This window comes from Misgurnus anguillicaudatus, unplaced genomic scaffold, assembly GCF_027580225.2.
Source record: "Misgurnus anguillicaudatus unplaced genomic scaffold, ASM2758022v2 HiC_scaffold_26, whole genome shotgun sequence".
Taxonomy (NCBI): domain Eukaryota; kingdom Metazoa; phylum Chordata; class Actinopteri; order Cypriniformes; family Cobitidae; genus Misgurnus; species Misgurnus anguillicaudatus.
Window position 1 is genome coordinate 4,622,885 of NW_027395276.1, and position 15,098 is coordinate 4,637,982.

Consider the following 15,098-nt stretch of genomic DNA (forward strand, 5'->3'; position numbering starts at 1 on the left):
AATGTTAAAATTGTTGATTTGTCAATGTTAATCCTATTGAATTAATATCACGTTTGCACCCTCAATTAATACTGAAAAATATTGATATATTAACAAACCACCATTGTGGTGATCAGTGTTTGCTTTAGCTGGGACCTTGACTCTTGTTTTTAATGTTAAGTTTTCTTTGCAATAGCAGGTGTATTTTAAAACACTGCTTCAAAAGCCAAAGAAAACTAAGATCTATTATGATCAAGTAATTTCATCATTGTATATTCTCCTAAAATATATTTCTTGTGTGCTGGGTTCATAACGTGTAAAAAAATGTAATAATATTTTAGCGCTAGTTCAGCAAGGTCAGGGGCCTCATTTATAAAGCGTCAGTACACACGGATTTGATCGTAAAGTGTGCGTACGCAAAAATTTACGGCAAAGTCCATATTTACAAAAACTGTCTTTGACGTGGAAAAGTGCCACTGCCAAAAGTAAGAGCAGACATACTTACTTTTGCTTGTCCGATTGCTGCAGGTTTTTGGCAATATAGCAGCATGCATACCAGTTAATTATTCTATCTGAATTAGTTTGATGATTGTCACCATTATTGAGATTTTCAGAATGAGTGATGATGTCTGAATGTGTCAGTAATGCTTTTGGTTTACCTTGTCCCAGTGCAAAAACCAGAACAATTATAACAGTCAAAAAACAATCAACCTCATCATAAGGAGCTTCATACCCATCTTGACATCTTCATAAAAAGCAACCAATTTTAACTTAACTTTGAAACCATTTCAAAGTTGTCTTTCTACTTAAACACATACAAACAATGAAAAAAGAAAGATTTGACTAAGTGAAAGTCAAGAGCTTAATTAAAGGGACACAAGGCAAGTCTGAGTATTATTTCTCTACTAGCTCCCCCTAGCGTCTGGGAGTAAATGCTTTCTATATCTGAGACTTTACGAGACTGAAGGACACCGGGTCGGATACAGCGAACTTGCAAGTGGGGTATTCTTCCTACAGACGGTAGGGGCGGGCGAGAGAGTCTTCATTCGTCATGTAATGAGTCATTTAACCATATACCGACTTACGAAGATGATTTATTAACATAAAAATGCTGCCTTGTGTCCCTTTAAAGCAAATATTGATCACCATAACGGTGGTTTGTTGCATTTCAATATTTTTTCAATATTAATGGGGTGCAAACATGATATTGATTCAATGGGAGTTAAACTGACAAATCAACTATTTGTTGGCATTGTTTCAATGTTAGCTTGCTATCTGGTATACTACCAGTAATACAACAGAGTTTTAGTGCATTCGATTCAATGGTGCCTCAAAATAGTACACTTGAATACACTTAAATGTTCTTAAATTTATCTTAAGACGTACTAAAGATTCATTTTATTTGTACAGTATAGGCCAAAGGTTTGGACACACTCACTCATTCTTTATTTATATATTTTTCCACATAACAGAATAATAATAAACTCGTCCAAACTATGGCATAACACAAATGCAACTGTGGGAATTATGTTGGAGACTGAAAGCATCCAAAATAAATCAATTCTCTGTTATATTTTATCATCTGAAGTGCAGTCACCCTTTACCTAGAAATTGCAAAACCATACTCGTGTCATTTTATCAAGAAGCTTCTTGAAGTTTTACTTTAGACTGAATGTTAAAGAATATTGAAGGACTTCATATTTAATCTGGGCTCTTATTGACAGATTTTTCTTAAATATTCAATGCAAGTCATCTATTTAAAAAATAATATTTTAAAATAAAATTTTAGTTTTCTAATAACAGAAATTAATTTGTGTGGCACAGGTATAGTTTTTTCAACAAACGTAATTTCGTGCATTTAACAATACACCTTCAAATTAAAAGATTTTTAAAATCATAGTTAACATTTTAGTCAAGTGTGTCCAAACTTTTGGCCTGTACTGTATATGTTGTGCAAAATTAGTGCATGATAATAGCACTTTTAATAAGGGTCCTTTGTTACTTGGGGTGTTGCATGGATATAAGAATTAAATTTGTAATTTGTCATACATTAAAAAAATGTAAATCAGAAAATCTGAATGCATTTTTTTATTTTAAGAAGTATCGCCCATCTTTTAAAATGCATAACTGCTCAAACATTTCTTCAGTGCATATATAAAAATCACACAAATTAAATTCAAGTTTGTGGATTTTTTCCTCAAAAACTATTTGGCGTTTTGGCACTGCTCTTTCATGAGGACGTGACTATATTTCATTTGGGCTACAGTGCAACTCACACCAGTGAATAAATATAACAGCACACTATTTCAGCTCGCAGCATCAAAAAACATCAGCAGCAAATAAAAACAAACTCAATACAGACAAATATATCTTGAATTAAATATAAAATATATATGTAACAGACAAAAAATTCATTGCTACATGAGAAAATGCAAACGTGTTCATCTACATGTTTGTCTGATTATTCGTTGTCTTAACACAGTTAAAGCACATCAGAGTATAAGACAAAAAGTCACACAGTAAAACTCATAGCATCATTCTGTCATGCTCTTGATAAAGGTTTCTTTAAAAATATTTCATTCATATTTCACAAACCCTTACAATATAACAAGTTACGATAAATAACCGTGGTTCACCTTAAGATTGTATTCGCATTATGACCTAAGAGGACAAACTCGGGTGTTTAAAAACAAAAGGGAAAAAGATGTGCAACGAGAAATGACAGGGTACGCACAGCAACAAGTTGACAAATCTGCTGTATGTTTCAAGTGTTTGAAAGTGCAATCTGAGCTCTGATGGATGATGACTGAGCTCATTAAATGGGTTTGTACAGCAGAGAAGTCACATATTTCTTCTTATAGCGGTGGGTTGCACTGAGGACCATCACACCATCCTGAAAGAAACAAATAAATCATGGCTGTTAGAGGCAGATAACTGGCTGTGATGCTTGTTTATTTATCATTACATTATATACTGATCAATACAACAGCATATGTAATTTATGTAATGTTTGTGAGCACACTGCTGGTAAAGAGATGTATAACCTTTATTGAGAGCGCATACAGATGGTTCAGCATGACATGGTTTGGTTCTGGTAGCAGGGCCGGATCACACTGACACAGAGAAAACACAAAGAATCAATGCACAATGTTCAGTTTATCAACTGTCTCACAATTAATGCAAAGGGACATTTGTATTTTTAGGGTAAAAGACGGAGATTGAGAGAATGTGTGTTTGTAACTATTATACCCTACCTTTGAAAAATTAGGGTCAAAAACTCATTTATATTTTTCCTAAATAAACTGCAGCACTCATCTGTAGAATCTACACATATATTTACGCTTGATTTATTCTACCTTTCATGTACCTCTCTTCAAAATATAAACATTATTAAACTGAGTGAAAGAGAGAGACAGACACATAGGGACAGAGAGAGCAAGAGAGACACACAGGAGCTGTGTCAGAAATAGCCCCCGTCCCCTCATACACTATTCCCTACAATAGTCCACTAATATAGTTCACTTGAATGACTAAATCAAAATGATTGAGTAAATTTGGACACTTGAGCTACAGCGCAGGCGCCATCATCTGCCGAGAAGTAAAAATGCATTCGCCGCGAGCTTTACATCAGTTGATCACTCATTATTATGGAAGCCCTGAAGCGCAACGTTAAAAAATAGCTCAAGTTATTCCTTGCTGTACAGAGCCAAGTCTAAGATTTTTCTCTTTCAAAAGTTTTTTCCCTCTTTCAATTTTTTTTCTCTTTCAACTTTTTTTCTTTTATTTTTTTAATCTTTTAAATAAAGCTTTTTCTCTGTCAATTCTGTTCTATTACATTTTTTCTATTTCAAATATTAAGGTGTTTCTCATTTTTTTTCTCTTTTAAAAGGTTTTTCTTCTTTAAATGTTTTTGAAAGATAACAAAATGAAAGAGAAAAAAATGTGAAAAAGAAAAAAATTAAAGAGAAAAAAATCGTATGAATTATTGCGGTGCATATGCCATATTCAGTTCGCTCAAGTTCTGCCTTGCTGTATAGACTAAGTCCTAAGATTTTTCTCTTTCAAAATTTCTTATCTTTCAAAAACAATTTGTCTTTCAATTTTCTTTCTCTTTAACATTTTTTCCTCTTTGCAAAAAAAATGTTCTCTTCAAAAAAATTCTCTATATATTAAATTTTTTATATATTCAATAAAGATTCTTCTCTTTCATTTTTTTTCTCTTTAAAAATTTTTCTCTTTCAAAAAAAATTTGTCTATTAACATTTTTTTTCTCTTTAAAAAAAGTTAAATTTTCTCTTTAAATAATTTTTTTTCTCTTTCAAAAATTTTTTTCTCTTTCAAACGTTTTTTCTCTTTCAAAGTTTTTTATCTATCAAAGATGTTTATCTTTCAAAATATTCTCTTTCAAACATTTTCCCACATTTTTTTCTTCTCTCAATTTTTTTGTGATGTCACCTGGTATTGGATGCTAAATTTTTAGCTAGTAAGCATTTTTCCTTGTGTGGTCTTTTGAAGAGAAAAAACTTTTGAAAGAGAAAATAGGGAGACAAAAAAGAGAAAAAAATTAAAAGAAAAAAATGTTTAGGACTTAGTCTCAGGAATGAAGAATTTTTTTCTTCCTCATGTTTTTTTTTATCGTTTTGCTTCAGGGCTTCCGTACATTTTTGCGGTGTATACGCTATATTCAGTCTGCCGCCATGTTGAATCCAAACCGAGGTCGAATAAGGCGTATTGTGAGGTTGAATGAGTGCACTCAATAATGTCTATTATGATTTTGGATATCACTAAAAATTCACATTCCTCATATAGTGCACTATTTAAGTGTAGGGGGCTATTTTGGACACAGAGAGTGACAGAGAACGAGTGATGTTCTTACTGATATGTTGGTGTCTTTGTTGAGGATGACTTGTAGGAGGTGAGGCGGGAGTATGGGTGGAGCTTTGAAGCGTTCCTCAGGTTTAAACATGTGCACGTTCTGCCCGTATGGACCGGGCGGTGAACTGGACAGGTCTAAACAAATGTGTAACACATAACATTATGCTGTACATCACAAGCACTATTGAGCTTTGACATCTACACTGGATTTTGTCTTTATCACGATACCATAAAGTTTCTAGCTGTGTGACAGAGAGATCTCACCTGATGTGTCCGAGCACTCCAGCGAGTCCACCTGCAGCGCGTCAAACACCTCAAAGTCTGATTTCTTCACATGCATCAGATTATTAATGGTGCCCATCTGACTGGTGACAACAGGCTGAAGAGACAAAATCTCTATCAGTTTTCTTCAGAATTACTTGGAAACATTTGGAATAATGTAAACACACAAGTCAACAATTGTGCCAGGTTTTTTTTCAGTTTCATCTTTCCAGTGCTTGTATTAACCTAGAAAATGTGGCATTTAGTGCAGAGAGAGAAAAAATAACTGACAGCACAATTGAGTTTTTCAACAAACCACCATTATGGTGATCAGTGTTTGCATTTTATCAGCTCATTTGCATTTTAAAGGACAAACCTAAAAACGGCACATTTTTGCTCGCACCTACAAAGTGCCAATTTTAACATGCTGTAATAAATTATCTGTGCGGTATTTTAAGGTAAATACACACTCTGGGGACACCAAAGATTTATTTTACATCTTTACAAAAATCTCATAATATGACCCCTTTACAAGTCAAATAACATGCATAAGATTTTACCTCTGAGGGGTCATGAAGCCACTGTCCATCTACAAAGAATTTGTACTGATGTTCACCCTCAGGTAGATCCAAGACTGCTACAAAATCATTATGGCTTAAGAGACAAAACAAGAGATTATAAATATTTTAAGAATGATGTGTGACATCACACTGATATGAGGAGAGAGCTGTAGGACCTTTTATTAAGTGGGATCTTGGTGCTCCAGTTATTAAAGGACCCTGTGATGTAAACCTCTTTCCCTCCTCCTGCCCAGCGGATCACAGTGGGTCGGGCCTGAGGACTCGTCTTTACCATGTCATCTAAATCTGGAGGATCCTTCTCACCTGAAGCCTGACAGCACAATTTTTTAAAAACACATGCCATCTAATAGGTACAGAGCATCTTACACTGCAAAAAATGACTCTTACTTTGCATTTTGGTCTTGTTTTCAGTACAAATATTTAAAAATGCTTAAATCAAGATTTATTTTCTTTGATGAGCAAAAGACCTAAGAAAGTAAGTCTAGTTTTAATTTAGTGAATTACAGTACAGTAAGATGGCATGAGGGTGTAAATTATGGGATCATCTTCAGTTCGGGTTTAACTATTCATTTAAAGCTTTAAAGTTGTATTCAACAGTAGATTTAATCATTTATGTTTAATGAAAATGTACCTGATGTAGTACCAGTGGAATAACAACACTATTATGATTTATTTCATTAGTAAAATTTGATATAAACAGAAACGTCTCGGTTACGGATGTAACCCTCGTTCCCTGAAGGAGGGAACGGAGACGTCACGTCGTGACCGACGAATTGGGAGCTCGCTTAGAGAGACCAATCTGCTTCGAATACTACTAAAACGCCAATGAACTTGGCATTGAGATATTTGCATAATGCTGGCACCGCCCCGCCAGGTGCGTATATAAGACACACGTGCAAATAGGGAAATCAGCTTCTGTTCGCTGAGAAAGCCGGAAGGTGACCGGCCTAAACAGCAGGTGGCAGCACCTGTGGCGACGGGACGTGACATCTCCGTTCCCTCCTTCAGGGAACGAGGGTTACATCCGTAACCGAGACGTTCCCTTTCAGTCGGTCACTACGACGTCACGTCGTGACCGACGAATTGGGAAACCCTACTAAAACGCCACTAGGGGCTGACCTCTTCCAGTGTCTGCTTAAAGCCCTCCGGTTCCACTTAAGGATAGGAGAATTAGGTTTCAAGGCAGAAGGCCGGGCACTAGATGTTCCTTTAACCCCACAGTAGTGCCAGCGACTGGGAAGCGCCCTATCTGAGCGGTATAGGGACGCTGCGGAAGCCACCGCCCCGTTAAGGGCTAATGGTGGACGAAAGTCAACCGTAGTTGAGGTATAAATGACAGCCGTGGCTGTGTAAGCAAAGCAGTGCTCTGCTAAGGGAAACGTGGGCTAGTAGGATTAACCCCACGGAATAATACTCACAAAGGAACCCGTTGGGACACAATGTGGGGCCCTGGCCAAACACGTAGGTTCGTAAGAATACAGCTAGTGAAAGGCTGACAGCCAATGCTCCGCAACAAAGGCTGTCAAGGCAGTGGAGAGAGCAAATCAAACCATTACGCATTTTTGCTCTGTTAGCCTTCCATACTGAAACTCAATTTGGAGCCTCAGTCGGAGGCTGCAAGCCGACTTGCGAGTCTGCTCTCCGTGTCCTCCCTGGTGAGGACAGAACACGAGAGGATACAGGCTCGATACGAACATTGTAGAATCTAATGAACGTATTAGGTGTCGCCCAACCAGCAGCTCTACAGATGTCTGTTAGCGAGGAACCACGAGCTAATGCCCAAGATGAGGCAACACTCCGAGTGGAGTGCGCTCTCAAATTAAAGGGGCAAGGAATGCCCTGTAAATTGTAAGCCAGGGCGATAGTATCAACTATCCAATGAGACATCCTCTGCTTAGTGACAGCTTTCCCTTTCTGCTGGCCACCATAACAAACAAAGAGCTGGTCTGAGGTCCTGAAGCTTTGCGTGCGGTCCACGTAGAATCGCAGTGCGCGTACGGGGCACAACAAAGCCTCGGTTGGGTTTGCCTGCTCCAAAGGCAATGCTTGCAAGCTCACCACTTGATCTCTGAAGGGAGTAGTGGGAACTTTGGGCACGTAGCCTGGTCTGGGTCTCAAGGTCACGCTCGAGACAGAAGGACCAAACTGAAGGCACGAATCGTCAACAGAGAATGCATGTAAATCCCCTATTCTCTTCACCGAGGCCAATGCTAGTAGGGTCAGAGCCTTCATGGATAGAAGCTTCAGACTCGCAGACTGCAAAGGCTCGAACGGAGGACTCTGTAGCGCTTTCAGCACCATGGACAGGTCCCAGGGAGGAATAGAAGGAGGGCGCGAGGGGTTTAGCCTGCGAGCGCCTCTCAAGAATCTAACAACCAAATCATGCTGGCCCACTGATCTGCCGTTAATAAGTGAGTGATGCGCAGATATAGCGGCGATATCAACTTTAATAGTGGACGGTGACAGCCTACCATCTAACCTATGTTGAAGATATAAAAGCACAATGTTAATAGGGCATTCTCTGGGGTCCTCGCGTTGCGAAGAGCACCAGGTGACGAAAAGGTTCCATTTTAACGCGTAAGCCCGTCTCGTAGACGGAGCTCGTGCCGCGTCAATAGTGTTAGATACCGCTTGGGGTAAATCACTTAAACCTTGCGCGCGCTCAACGACCAAACGTGGAGATCCCACAGGTCGGGGCGCGGGTGCCATAATGTGCCCCCTCCCTGAGAAAGAAGGTCCTTCCTCAGGGGAATCCGCCAGGGAGGGGCTGTCGCGAGGAGCATTAGTTCCGGAAACCAATTCCTGGTCGTCCAATATGGGGCGATCATTAAAAGGCTCTCCTCGTCCTGCCTGACTTTGCACAGTATCTGTGCTATTAAACTCACTGGGGGGAACGCATATTTGCGCAGGCCCCGCGGCCAGCTGTGTGCCAACGCATCGACGCCGAGGCTGCCCTCGGTTAGTGAATAAAACAGGCGACAATGGGTATTGTTCGGTGACGCAAATAGGTCTATCTGCGCTCGACCGAATTTCCTCCAAATCAGCTGGACCGTCTGGGGGTGGAGTCGCCATTCGCCGGGGCGCGCTGCTCGGGAAAGCGCGTCTGCCGCTGTATTGAGCGAGCCCGGTATGTAAATGGCACGAAGGGACCTCAGATGCTTCTGACTCCAAAGGAGGAGATGACGAGCGAGATGCGACAGGTGACGAGAGCGCAAACCGCCTTGACGGTTGATATACGCTACGGTCGCAGTGTTGTCTGAGCGCACTAGTACATCCTTCCCTCGCAGCTCCTGAGCGAAGCGTACGAGTCCCAGATATACTGCCCATAACTCGCGGCAATTGATATGCCAATGCAACTGGGGTGCTGTCCACACCCCCGAAGCCGTGAGCTCGTCGTACGTGGCTCCCCAGCCCGTGTCGGAGGCATCTGTATGCACAACAGCATGCCGGGAGACCTGTCTCATGGACACGCCGGCCCTGAGAAACGCGGGGTCTGACCACGGGGGGAATGTTAGGCGACACGCAGGTGTAATGGTTACACGATGGATGCCAGCGCGCCACGCTCTCCTCGGGACTCGATCGTGAAGCCAACGCTGAAGCGGTCTCATATGGAGCAGCCCGAGCGGTGTCACGGCCGCTGCTGCTGCCATACGCCCCAGGAGTCTCTGAAATTGTTTCAGAGGGACCGCATTCTTCCCTCGGAATGAACCGAGGCAAGTCAGAATTGATTGGACGCGCTCTTCTGTTAAACGCGCCGATAAATCGATCGAGTCCAGTTCCATACCGAGAAAAGAGATCCTCTGCGTGGGGCAAAGTTTGCTCTTTTCCCAGTTGACCCGAAGACCCAAACGGGCGAGATGTTGAAGTGTTAGATCTCTGTGTTCGCACAGCGTCCGCCGAGAATGCGCTATTATAAGCCAATCGTCGAGGTAAGCCAGAATGCGAACACCGCTCTCTCTGAGGGGCTTTAACGCCGCCTCTACCACTTTCGTGAACACACGGGGAGAGAGAGACAGCCCGAACGGTAGTACTTTGTATTGATATGCCCGCCCCTCGAACGCAAACCGGAGAAACGGTCGGTGACGAGGGAGAATGGACACATGAAAGTACGCGTCTTTCAGGTCTATCGCTGCAAACCAATCTTGGGGGCGTATTGCACTGAAAATTTGTTTCGGTGTAATCATCCTGAAAGACCTCTTCTGAAGAGATTTGTTCAGGACACGCAAATCCAAAATCGGTCGTAACCCGCCGCCTTTCTTGGGTACTATGAAATACGGGCTGTAAAAACCCGATCTCATCTCGGTAAGAGGGATCGGCTCGATCGCGTCCTTCGCCAGCAGGACTTCGACCTCTGCACGCAGTACATGTGCAACGGACGCTTTCACCGTGGTGAAACGTATGCCCGCAAATTTGGGAGTGTGCCGATTGAATTGAATTTCGTAACCGAGGCGGATCGTGCGTAAAACCCAACGAGACGGACTGGGAAGCTGAAGCCAAGCCCCCAGGGACCGTACGAGAGGAATTAACGGCACTACCGGTGTACCCGCGGCGGGGCAGCGAGGCGGGACAGGCGGGACTGCCGGTGCGTCTGCCGTGACAGCATAAGCATCTACAGTATGTGTGTGTGTGACACTGACCTGAGCCCGCTGAGGTAAACGGTCGTCCGGTCTCCTCAGCTGAGGACGCAGACTCCGAAGGGGTTGCTGGTGGTCCGGTCTCCGAAGGGGAGAGCTCGAACTCCTCAGAACACCCACTGGCGACAGAGGAGAGGGAGGAAGAGCATCTGACTGCCCGCTCACATCTCTCTCGATCCTCTGGAGACCTGGAGAAGGAATAGGAATGCACTCTTTTTGTGGTTTTGTGGGTGCCGGCTGAGAAGCCGGCGGAACAGAAACAAAACGAAACAAAAGATTTTCCACCCGGCCCTCTACCGGTGGAAGGAGCGGTGCCGTCACCGTCTCCCGTAGAGTGATCCCATCCAACTCCAGGTCGCCCGTCTCAGGGCCGCTTCGATTTCCGTTTGCCACGGGAAGCGGGTGGTGCGGGCGGGGCGGGCTGCCGACGGCTGTTCCCTCTCCGTGGTCTAGAAGACGTTCTAGCGGGGGGGGCGGAGGCAGCCGCCGGAGGGCGCCCTCGGCGAGGAGCAGACGGGGCCGCCGGCGCTGGGGGGCGAGATGCAGGTCGCTTGCGCCGGGGCATGATCTGAGCGATCGCTTCCGTCTGCTTCTGGGCGGCGGAGAACTGCTGGGCAAACGACTCCACCGACTCGCCGAACAGGCCTGCCTGGGACACGGGCGCATCCAAGAACTTGTTCTTCTCTGCATCCGACATGTCGGCCAGACAGAGCCACAGATGGCGTTCCTGGACCACCATCGTGGACATCGCACGACCGATCGCCTGTGCCGTGACCTTCGTAGCACGGAGGGCCAGATCCGTAGCGGCCCGGAGCTCCGAAAGCACAGGCGAGTCGTGTCCTCCCTCGTGCAGATCTCTCAAGGCCTTGGCCTGGTGGACCTGCAGCAACGCCATAGCGTGCAGGGCTGAAGCCGCCTCTCCACATGCATGATAGGCAGCCCCCGTTAGACCGGAAGACTGTCTGCAAGCACGGGAGGGGAGGGCTGGGCGATCCTTCCAGGTGGAAGCGGTGGCCGGACACAATTGCATCACAACCGCACGCTCCACGGGGGGGATTCCCGTATAGCCCTTAGCGGCTCCATCGGTGAGGGAGGTGAGGGGGGAGGGCTGAAACGGCCGTAAACGGGTAGAATACGGCGACCTCCAGGTCCTGGTCAGCTCCTCGTGCACCTCGGGGAAGAAAGGTACCGGCGGAGAGGGTTGTGAAACCCGGGCAGCTCCAAAGAACCAATCATCCAGGCGGGACGGTTCGGGCTGTGGGGGGTGAACCCACTCCAACCCGACGGTCTCCGCCGCTCGAGAGAGCACGGCCACCATCTCTGGATCGAAATCCGGCGTCACGACCCGTCCGGAAGGGGGGAGGACATCCAGATCCTCAGAGGTAGAGGGCCCACCCTCGGATGCTGCGGTCTCCGTGGACCCGGAGGGAGGCACGACAGATCCAACAGACATCGTAGAACACGACTCTGAAGTTTCCATCGGCGCATCAACCGGCTGTGGATGAGGAGGCTGAGAGGCAGAGGACGAATCCCCTGCCCGGTTCAGCACAGTGATGCGGAGATCATCCTTCGAGAGCTTCACAGCCGCACCGTGGCGGCGATCAGAGCTCGTCGGACGTGGGTTGCGTTTTTCCCGGAGGAAAGACAACCGTCTCCGCAAATCCACAAGGGACATGTTCTCGCAGTGAGAACACTTACCCCCAGCGAACGCTGCCTCAGCGTGCTCGATGCCCAAGCACGAAAGACAACGCTCGTGACCGTCCTTCGGACCCATATACTTCCCGCATCCAAGATCGCACGGACGAAAAGCCATCCTGAAAAGGACGCTAATGTCCGGATATACGAGAGAGTGGCTGCCTTTAACAAGGCACAAAGCTCTCTCGTATCACTCTTTTAGGGAAATTCACTCAGATGCTCAGTTGATGATGCGCACAGGGAAGGCAACGCACACACTAAACTCAAACAAACAAAAAAGATGCAGAGCCTGTGGAATACTGCGAGGCGTCCGCTGTGGTACTGCCAGTCCAACCAACTTCCGCAATCGATCCCAACAGAGTGAAGTAGCTTCTCAGTAGCAGATACTGCCGGCTTTCGAAGCGATAAAAAGCTGATTTCCCTATTTGCACGTGTGTCTTATATACGCACCTGGCGGGGCGGCGCCAGCATTATGCAAATATCTCAATGCCAAGTTCATTGGCGTTTTAGTAGTATTCGAAGCAGATTGGTCTCTCTAAGCGAGCTCCCAATTCGTCGGTCACGACGTGACGTCGTAGTGACCGACTGAAAGGGAACTTATTGAATACTTTAGATTCTGGTCCACGTGTGTTAAAGATATTGGGGTCGTCAGTGCTGTCCATCATTTTGCTGGGCTCAAGATCTTTGTGTCCACCTCCACTCTCTGAACGATGAGGTTTTGATCCATGCCGATCAGCGGACATTCGATCACTTGTGTTCCCCATGACTGATGGATCCTGATTTACAATCTGTTAAGGAGACATTTATTAGAATCTGCAAATATTATCAAGACATGTTGTCTCATCATCTTGAGCTTTATGAAATGTACTTGTTACGTATACAACCACAATCATGGGCGTTTTATTAAGAAGATAACAAGTATGATCAGTAAACATGATATCACATCATCCAGTGAAGCCAAGGTGATCTTTATGGCTGAATAATTTCGGTCAAATACTGAAAGAAATAGCTACTGTAATGTGATGGGTAGGCTGTGACATTTTCTGTGTCAGGTGGTACAACCAAAGTAAACTAGAAAGAATGACATTTTATCAAACGCATTTTAATTGTATTTAAAAAGTACATTTATGATTTTGATATCACATGCAAAAACTTATAGAAGCATCCAAGTAGAAGTCAGAGGTCAGGCGGTGCAACCAGAAAGTCAAACTGCTATGAATGCCCCAAGAAATAAAAACATTAAGCTAAATACTTGTATTAATCTAACAATTTCGCTAATAATTTTAGTTTTAATAAATGCAAGCTAAGGTTCTCTATAAAATTGTTATTCAACTTTTATTTAAATTATTGTTCTTAAATTTATAGCTGTCAAAGTTAGTTTTATGGTAAGTTTTTACACTTTTAAACGATTTTCAGGATATTCATTATCAAATAAACAAACAATCATCATGACAACACAAGGAGCGCATTAAAACTTATCTGACAAATAGACAATAATTGGTTGTATCATCTGACATTTTTTTTATTAAATAGGGATATCAAAAAATATTATGAAAACAAAACTTTTAAAACACATTGGTCCTGGGTCAGATTTATGCATTACATCTAGTTTTTTACAAAGATTTTTTTTAATACGTTTATAAGAGCTTTTCTTTTCATTGACCCCTAATCTTTTTGTGACTAAATATGTACAGCGACACCCTAGAGCAGGCAACATGAACATAAAAAAGTGTCTTAGTTTACATTTTATATAAAATCTTGATGTTGCATAGAACGTTTCCACGTCACGGTGCGTCATGTTAATCACACATCTAAAGCAAAAACACACAGTCTTATATTTCGATGTGTTATTTTTAGTAAGCATGCAGAATAAATCATTGTTATTGCTGAGTAGCTCGAGTCTCTGTAGCTGTTAGCATGCCGAGTGTTTCTGTAAGACTCAAACTGTCTTTCGCTCACATTAACAACATACCGTCACATTATGGACAACAAATATTCAAGCGTGTACTCTATGTGGAATAATAAAGAAGTGAAATAATGTAATCAGTACCACATATGAACAGTTTTTTTCCACTCCTGAGATTCGCGATACTTTAAAAACATACTGCAGCTGCCTGCCTGCGCTACGGCGAGTCGGAAGGTCCTAACGACCACAGCATTCCGAAACGCGCTGTGTCAAATCCATGGTCCGTGTACGTTTTGATAGTTTGTTTTTTCGTTTAAACCAAAAAACAAAATAACGAGAAACCACACGTTTTTCGTTTGTCGTTTCAAACAAAAAAAACAAAAACCGCTAAAACAAGAGCCGTTCTTCCGTTTTTGGTTTTTAAATCTAAAAACGGAAAACGACTAAACCAAATTCAAATAACGGTCCGATTTTGGTTTTTGGAAATTCCTTTTTTCATTTCTCCGTTTGATGATCTACATTAAAAGAAAGACAGGTTGGCCACGTGACGCGGAAGTTATAGTAAATACAGCCTATCAAAATAAAAGCCGGTCATAATACTATCAAAGAGTATAGAAGCACACTCTGATATGCAGCACTAACGTAACACCAGAGTAAAGTTAGAAGAAAAAAATCAATACATAAATAGGCTTAGTTGTTACTGTTAGCGCAGAGTTGTTACTGTTAGCGCTATATTATATAATTAAATTAATATTTAATGTGGTTTCCACCAAACTGTTCCCCCTTTCTACCAGCAGGTGGCAGTATTTAAACGACTGACTGTATTGTGTCTTTGGTAACAGTGTTTTAAATCAAGATTACTGATACAGATGTATTTATTGTTGTTCATTTTGATTTCATTTTCGATTTTATTTGCAACTAGTTATCATTATCGTCATTCACCCCCAGCCCAGAGTTCAACCTGCATGCCCTTCTGTTTTAACCTGATTCTAACACTGCTATCAGCTTCTTAGCAGCTCAGATCAGAAATGTCCTAATGCAGTAGGCCATCTGGCCAAAATAATAATTTACCAGTGTGCTATATAGTGTGTGAATCTTTCTCCTCTATACACATTCCAGTGCGTATAAAATACAAAACCCCCATTGTGTTACGCAAGTAAAGATAAT

At 43.1% G+C, this 15,098-nt stretch overlaps 1 protein-coding gene across 1 annotated transcript; it reads right to left on the bottom strand.

Moving 5' to 3' along the window:
• Nucleotides 1-2,052: 2,052 nt before the first annotated feature.
• On the bottom strand, nucleotides 2,053-14,200 carry LOC129443228 (5'-AMP-activated protein kinase subunit beta-2). The gene is made up of 8 exons (XM_073864377.1): nucleotides 14,076-14,200; nucleotides 12,634-12,813; nucleotides 5,852-6,006; nucleotides 5,676-5,769; nucleotides 5,119-5,233; nucleotides 4,856-4,989; nucleotides 3,024-3,092; nucleotides 2,053-2,872 (listed from the first exon to the last, which is right to left on the bottom strand). Exons 2-8 carry the CDS (start codon nucleotides 12,787-12,789, stop codon nucleotides 2,795-2,797), a joined length of 801 nt encoding a protein of 266 aa, XP_073720478.1. The 5' UTR covers nucleotides 12,790-12,813; nucleotides 14,076-14,200; the 3' UTR covers nucleotides 2,053-2,794.
• Between the last annotated feature and the right edge of the window lie 898 nt (nucleotides 14,201-15,098).